The sequence below is a fragment of the Ammospiza nelsoni genome, chromosome 24 (genome assembly GCF_027579445.1).
Source record: "Ammospiza nelsoni isolate bAmmNel1 chromosome 24, bAmmNel1.pri, whole genome shotgun sequence".
Taxonomy (NCBI): Eukaryota; Metazoa; Chordata; class Aves; order Passeriformes; family Passerellidae; genus Ammospiza; species Ammospiza nelsoni.
Window position 1 is genome coordinate 7,109,832 of NC_080656.1, and position 6,930 is coordinate 7,116,761.

General features: G+C 58.2%; 1 protein-coding gene across 1 annotated transcript; it reads right to left on the reverse strand.

Moving 5' to 3' along the window:
- Positions 1-260: 260 nt before the first annotated feature.
- Positions 261-4,129, reverse strand: IL10RA (interleukin 10 receptor subunit alpha). Its single transcript, XM_059488434.1, has 7 exons — positions 4,066-4,129; positions 3,171-3,291; positions 2,905-3,083; positions 2,068-2,234; positions 1,597-1,747; positions 1,313-1,437; positions 261-1,211 (listed from the first exon to the last, which is right to left on the reverse strand). Exons 1-7 carry the CDS (start codon positions 4,127-4,129, stop codon positions 261-263), a joined length of 1,758 nt encoding a protein of 585 aa, XP_059344417.1.
- Between the last annotated feature and the right edge of the window lie 2,801 nt (positions 4,130-6,930).

Below are 6,930 nucleotides of genomic sequence, written 5' to 3' on the forward strand. Positions count from 1 at the left end.
GGCAAGGCAGAGGTGCCCTGGGTGTGTCCTTGGTGTCCCGAGGAGGTGGGGATGAGCCCCCCAGCACAGCCCATCCCTGTGTCCCCTTAGCTGGGGTGGCTGCAGGGGTGCCCCCAGCAGGGCTGGGACAAAGCAGCCCCAGCAGGGGCTGAGCTGGTGCTGCTGGTTCACGGCTGGCACCGTGCACATCCAGGTCAGGAGTAGCTTATCCAGTGGCATTCGAGGTAGTTGGGTCGCAGCCCAGGCTGGTGGCCCCAGGGTCACAGGCGGCTGTCCTTGCTGTCCCCCCCGAGCTGGCCCAGGGGCTGGGCGGGCAGCGGGACCCAGCTGGAGCCGAGGCTGGGCAGCAGCCCTGGGAAGGCAGTGTTGTTGAAGATGTGCAGGTCGAAGGGAATTTTCAGATCAGGGCTGGCTTTGGAGGTCAGCGGAGCCCCTGGGGCTGCCCAGCTCAGCAGGGTGGGCACCTGGGGCCCCAGCTGGCTGGAGAAGTCACAGGCAGGATCTCTCCAGGGAGAGGGGGGCTGTGTGAGGGGATGCTCGGGGTTGGACTGCTTCAGATACCCCTTGGCCACAGCCAGCTCACAGCACTCCATGTCCAGCGCAGTGTCAGTGCTGCCCAGGCCCTGCAGGGACCCTGCACAGCCCGGGAGGGGCTCTCCCTGCCCCGGGGCCCTCTCTGGCCCCACGGTGCCCTTGGACTGCTGCAGGTACCCCCGGAACTCCACTTCAGCCTGGCCAGGGGCAGGGCACAGCCCTGGGCTGGTGTTCCCACTGCCAGAGGAGCAGCCAGCAGCAGGGCAGGGGCTCCCCAAGCCCACCCCGCTGTCCTCAGCCCTGGGCAGCTGCTGCCTGTAGCCCTGGGGCTCGGGGGCCAAGGAGCAGCTCAGGGAGGAGGAGGAGGAGGAGGAGGAGGAGGAGGAGGAGGAGGAGGAGGAGGAGGAGGAAGGGATGTGCAGGCAGATTCCGCTGTCAGTGCTGGTGCCGCTGCTGTCTCTGCTCCCTGTGGGTCCCAGCTGGTCCTTGGGCCATGCTGGCAGCTTCCAGCCCTGCTCCAGGGGCTGCTGGGCTGTGCTGGTGCTGCTGTCAGGGCTGCTGCCCGGCTGGGGCTCCTTGTGGCACAGGAAGAGCTGCTGGATGGGGTCTGCATCCAGGCTGCCCGAGGATGGGGGCTCCTGCTCCACCCAGAGCGAGCTCTGCTTCATGAGGGACTTCTGGGAGGGAGAGGAAGAGGGGAGTGAGCTGTGCTTCATCCCTGGCGGGTGCCTGCCTCTCCCAGCCCTTCCCGAGCCTGCAGGCACTGTCCCTGCCTTACCAGGGCAGACGGTGTCCTCACAGGTCTCCTGATGTAGGTACAGGCCAGCAGAGCCCCCAGGAGCCCCAGCAAGGACAGGGTGATGAAGAAGGAGCTGAGGATGGTCGGGAGGAGCTCTGCACTCCCTGCAAGAGAGGACGTGACCAGGTGAGGGGGAGAGGGGATTCCTCAGCGCACACAGCACCCAGAGGCTGCCCTGGCGTGGATCCCCACACTGCCAGGGCCAGGAGGCTGGGATGGGGGGCTCAGCATCCCGAGGTTCCCCCTCCCTGGGTGTCACTTACTGTCCCTGGGGCCGGTGGTGACACACTGCTCATCAGAGCGCATGCTGGGGACGGGCATGTTGGCCAGGCTGGGCTCCACGCTCAGGCAGTACTCTGTGAGCCAGAACAGCTCCCTGATGGTGAACTCTGTGCTGTTCTTCACCACCGTGATCTGCAACAAACAGCACGGGCTGGAACCCGGGAGCCTCCAGCTCCTGCTTCCCTCCCTCCTCCTCCTCCTCCTCTGCTGTGCCCTGGGAGAGTCCCCAGGGTGTGCTGTGACAATGATGACAGCAGGTAGATCCAGAATTCCCCCGAGAGCTGGTAAACTCTGCCATAAAACACGCAGAGAAGCCTCTCTGTGCCGCTGTGGCTGTGACAAAGCTCAGCACTTACTCCTGCCGACACCCCTGCTCTAACAGTCTGTTTTTCCACTTGAGCAGCGCCCTGTGGGACAGACGGGGACAGCACGGGGACTGCCACTCCTCTCACCGTGTGGTTGTCCCGAGTCCTCCGCAGGTACACGTGGTAGCGGCTCATTTCCCTCTGCAGCTCGCTGTTCTCGGGGCTGATGCTCCCGGGGCGCAGCAGCAGCCGCAGCCGCACCTGGATGGAGTTGCCCATCACGGAGAGGCTCTGCCCGGCCAGGCGAGGGCCAGCTGGAAGCAGAGCAGTCACAAGGGCAGGTCAGGGCTGTTTCCTGTTCACAGCCCAGCCCCTGCAGCACCACACTGAGCTGGGACCGTCCCACCCGCCCTCGGGCTGCCCCATCGCCCTGCACAGCCCTCCAGGAAGGTGGGGAGGGAAATATCCCAGCTCCCGTTCATCCCTTGGCACTGAGACAGAGTAAAAATCCCCCAGAGTAGAAATCCATTTTAATTTAGGTGAAATATACATCTTAAGTATGTAAGGCCTAAGCTAAAGAGAAAACTGCGCCAATGAAAGACAGATAAAGGAGAGACAAGAAGAGACAAATAAAGAAAGACAAGAAACTGCTGTAGAAGCAAGTCAACTTGGCCTAAGAATTCTTTCTGATAAAAAAAAAGAACTAGCAGCAAATGTCACGGGAAATCCGTAAAAATAAATATGTATGAACCTATTGTGAAACTGTATGCATGTGTATTTGAACAAGAGGTAAAAAGAGACCTGAAGTTCCCAAAGGTACGCATGCCTTTTAAAGAGAGTAACCTCCGCATGCGTCCAGCGCTGCAATAATAAACAAACCGGCTTTACAACTTACACAAAGTTGTAGAGTTTTTGACTCCCTCCACAAAACAGCACCCTGACCCCCCCAGCTCCAGCACAGGCTGCAGACAGAGCCCAAGGCACCTTGCTCTGGCGAGAAGCTTCCAGTCTGTTTCCATTCGGACGTGAGGCTCCCAAGCACAGCCCTGACCTTCGCGTGGTAGCGCTTCCCCGGGCGCAGGGTGTAGTGGGTGAGGTCGCAGGAGAGCTCCGTGGTGTTCCAGCACTCGGGGATGGCTGTCCAGGGCATGCCTGTGCCATAGCTGTGGGAGAAGCACCGTGGGTGAGCAGAGAGCTGGGGCTGGGCAGGGCAGGCCCCGTTGTTGTTACTCCCCCTCGCTGTTACTCACACGATGTACTCCACGTCGTAGCTGGCGTTGCTGGGGCAGCCGTGCCCCGGCTCCCACTGCAGCAGGTGCCAGCCCATCTCCGTGGTGATGTGTACAGAACGGGGCATGGGCAGCTCCTCACCTGTGGGGCACGCCTGGGCTCAGGTGGGGCTGCACAGCCCTGCCCCACCTCAGCCCCCAGGAGCCTCGGGACGGCCTCGTGCAGCTTCACCCGTGATGGGTGACGTGACAGCTCTGACCACCACCCCAAAGGTTTCTCTTTCCAGCTTCCAGGATTTGCTCAGCCCCCTCTTCTCCTTCCTCTTTCTTTTTTGGGACAGCTCAGCTGGGGTTTCTTGGTGCTTCTCAGCCCCAGGAGAGGAGCTGTATTTGCATCCCCCATCCCCTGCCGCTCACCACCAGCTCTGTTTGGACTCAGCTTTCCTGTTTTGCTCTTCTGCTGCCTGGGTGAAACCAGACTTTTTCACACCTCCTGCCTGATCTCCGTGTTGTCACCTGGCAGAAAAGCCCCGCTGATGACATCTGACAATTTTCGCTTGCAGGTGTCCCTGGCAGCTGCTGCCTGCTGGCCAACCCCCAGCCCAGTGCCATGTCCCCACTGCCTGTGGCCCGTCATGGGGACAACGGGGACAGTGGGGACATGGGGACCAGGGGGGACAGGCGAGGCTGGTGCAACTCACTGAGTCCTGGGGCTCCCAACCAGCAGTGAAAGGCAAGCAGTGAGCGGGGAGCCCTGGCCATGCCCTGCTCCCAAGCGCTGATCTGAGCACTGAGCACCCAGCAAAGGTGTCCAGGCTGTGCCTCCCATCCTATCCCCCATCCCACGGATCCCACCCGGCGCTGCGAGGCTCAGCCCCGGCCAGCAGGGCGATGCAAGCCGGCAGGAGGGACTCACCGTGGGTAGGGCAGGCGAGGAGCAGCGCCAGGCCGAGCGCCAGGGCGGTGGCAGAGGGGACCATGGCCGCTCAGCATCCTCCGTGGCAGCAGCGCAGAGCGGGGCCGGGCTGTGCCCCGGCGGGAGCCGAGCGCTCGTTTTTCCCCCAGGGGCCGGCTCAGTGACGTCTCCGAGGCGTCAGGAAAGTCACCGAGCAGCCACTTCCACTTCTCTTTGCTGTCCACCCACTCACCGCCAGCCTCAGCCTGGGCTGGGCTTTCCGACAGGGCAGGAGAGGAACAGCTCTGGGGCTTTTCTGAGCAGAGCTGGGCTGTGCTGAGAAAGGAGAGCACGAGTAAGGGATGCCTCTGCTGCTTTGTTGTGAAATGAGATGATAAAAGCAGGGCACAGGTGAGTGGTAGCACCAAGGGTGACCTGGCACAGGGGTTTTCCTGAGCACAGCTCCGTGTCCTGTCCTGCCAGCAGCTGAATCCAGCCAGGTTCCAGCAGCCCTGCAGCCCCAGGAGGGGGTTCTGGCTCTCCCTGCCTTTGGGCTCAGCCTGCAATTCCCCTTTCTCTATTCCTGGGGCTGAGTGAGACTCTCCGGGCTATCCTGTGTCCTGCAAACAGCCTCACACAGGGGTGGCATTGGAAATCCCATGTGACACAGGGGCTGCCACTGTCCCCAGGGCTCTGGGAGCCCCCCAGGTGTGGCTGTGATCCCATGGCTGTGGGGTCTGGCCCCACGGGGATGTCCTACCCAAATCACCACCCAGCAGACTGTGTGAGTGCTCTGCTTTGCCTCAGAGCTTGCTGGAGGGCTTTCCTGGGGCCCTCATGTGATGGAGAGCAATTTTCCTCAACAGGAGGAATTTCCCACTGGGGAATTCGTGGAAAGAACACAGACAAAAAGAGCAAGAGAAACCAAAAGTGCTGTGGACAGAGAGCATCAAGGTGGGCACAGACATGCAGGCTCCTCTTGGAAGAACCATCTTAAAGGACCTAAGTGGGAGATTTCTCCTGTTTTCCCTGACTTACCCTTTCTGACAAAGGCCAAAAGCTGCCACAAACTCAGCAGCAGATCCCTTCCCTGCCCTGGTGTATCCCCATCAGGGCAGAGCAGCTGGTGTCCTGCCACTCTGCAGCTGCCCCCCAAAGGCACAGACTGTGTTTTGTGCAAGTCATGGCAATGAAAAGCAACGGGACCCAAAGGCAGGAGAGTGGGAGTTCTGTGGAAAAGCCACAGCGGGGCTGGCCCTGCGGGTGAGGCGCTTCAGAGAACTGGGAGAAGCGGTTGGCAATTTAGAGGAAAGTGAAAGAGGCTGAGGAGGAACGAGACTTCTGCAGAATGCTTGGATGATGTTAGAGCAGGGCTGTAGATGATGTTCTTGCTCCCAAAAGAGGGGAGGGAAAATGCATCTGATTCCATCTTATCAGAAGGTTAATTAATTACTTTATTACATTATGTTATTTTATACTATATTATTTTATACTATATATATTATACTATATACTTTATTATATATAATATATATATATTATATTATATTATATTATATTATATTATATTATATTATATTATATTATATTATATTATATTATATTATATACTTTATAATATATATAATTATATTATATACTCTATTATATATATAAAATATATATATTATACTATATACTTTATTATACTATATTACACTCTGTTACATTACATCTAAACTGAATGTGCCAAGCACTCAACTACCCAAATCTTGTGACTGTCACCCAACAATTCCAACACACACACACACTCTGACAGGCCAAGGAAACAAAACACCATCACTGTGAGTTAACAATCTCCACATTGCATTCTGCTATTGCACAACAGGCACAACAAATGATAAGAATTTTGTTTTCTTTCTCTGAGGTCCAGAAATATTCTTGGGAAGAGCTGTGCCTTGCTTTTCTCTGTGAAATGTGACCATAGAGGGGGCTCGGGCTGGAGCCTGAGCTCTGCAGGGAGGGCACAGCTCTCCAGGTGCCACAGGAGAGGGCACACTGAGAGCTGGGCTGATGTGGCTGACCCCGAAATGCCTCCCTGAGGACGCACCACAGAGAAACCCAGCCCAGGAGCACCTGGGGCTGTGCATTTCCCTCCCTGCCGTCCCTCAGGAAGCTTCCCAGGGTGCCAGCAGGGCCAGGCAGGTGAGGCTGCAGGAGCAGGGCAGGGATGGGCCCGGAGGGCTGGTTCTGCACAGCCCTGCCGCAGGACAGAGCAACCCAGGATCCTCAGCCCGGTTCCCTGGAGCCCAGAGGCTGGAGCAGCTCTCCTGGGCTGGTGGAGCCGGCTCTGGCTGTGCATTCCAGCTCCTCTTTTGTGGCTGGGAGGGCAGGAGGGTGCAGGGAGGGCTCAGAGCAGCAGGGAAGGCGAGGATTTCAGCCCGGAGCTGTGCGCATGCTGACATTTACCATCAGGCTGCTGGGGTCAAGGCACACACGCTGTTCCCTGGAACTTGCTCTCTGTAGGTGGCTTTGTAGCAAGCAATGAGCAATTCCTGGAGGTGTTTTCTGAGAATCCCTTTCTGGGGTGGATGCAGCAGCTCAGGAGGGCTCAGGGCTGCCTGGGGTGCAGCTCAGTGCTTGGCCACCTTGGCACTCAGCAGGCACAGCCTGCAGAGGCACAAAAAGCAAACAAAACCCCCCAAAAACCACTCCTGGCTGTGAAAACTACAGAGGCGTGAACTGTGGGGTGAGGGCTGGCTCAGAACCCCTCTGTGAGCTGGGAGCAGGAGGAGTCAGAGGGATCCAGCACAAACTTTCCAGCCTCCAAAGGAATTTTGCATGAGGGGTCAGAGGGATCCAGCCCAGACTTTGCAGCCTCCAAAGGAGCTTTGCACCAGGGCTCCT

Bases quoted from the DNA above. Each gene is read 5' to 3' on its own strand.
- IL10RA (XM_059488434.1), bottom strand. From the start codon at position 4,129: ATGGTCCCCTCTGCCACCGCCCTGGCGCTCGGCCTGGCGCTGCTCCTC. The intron at 1,748-2,067 runs GTGAGAGGAGTG...TGTTTGTTGCAG, and splicing joins GGACTCGGGACAACCACACG to ATCACGGTGGTGAAGAACAG. The intron at 1,438-1,596 runs GTAAGTGACACC...CCTCTCTTGCAG, and splicing joins CACCACCGGCCCCAGGGACA to GGAGTGCAGAGCTCCTCCCG.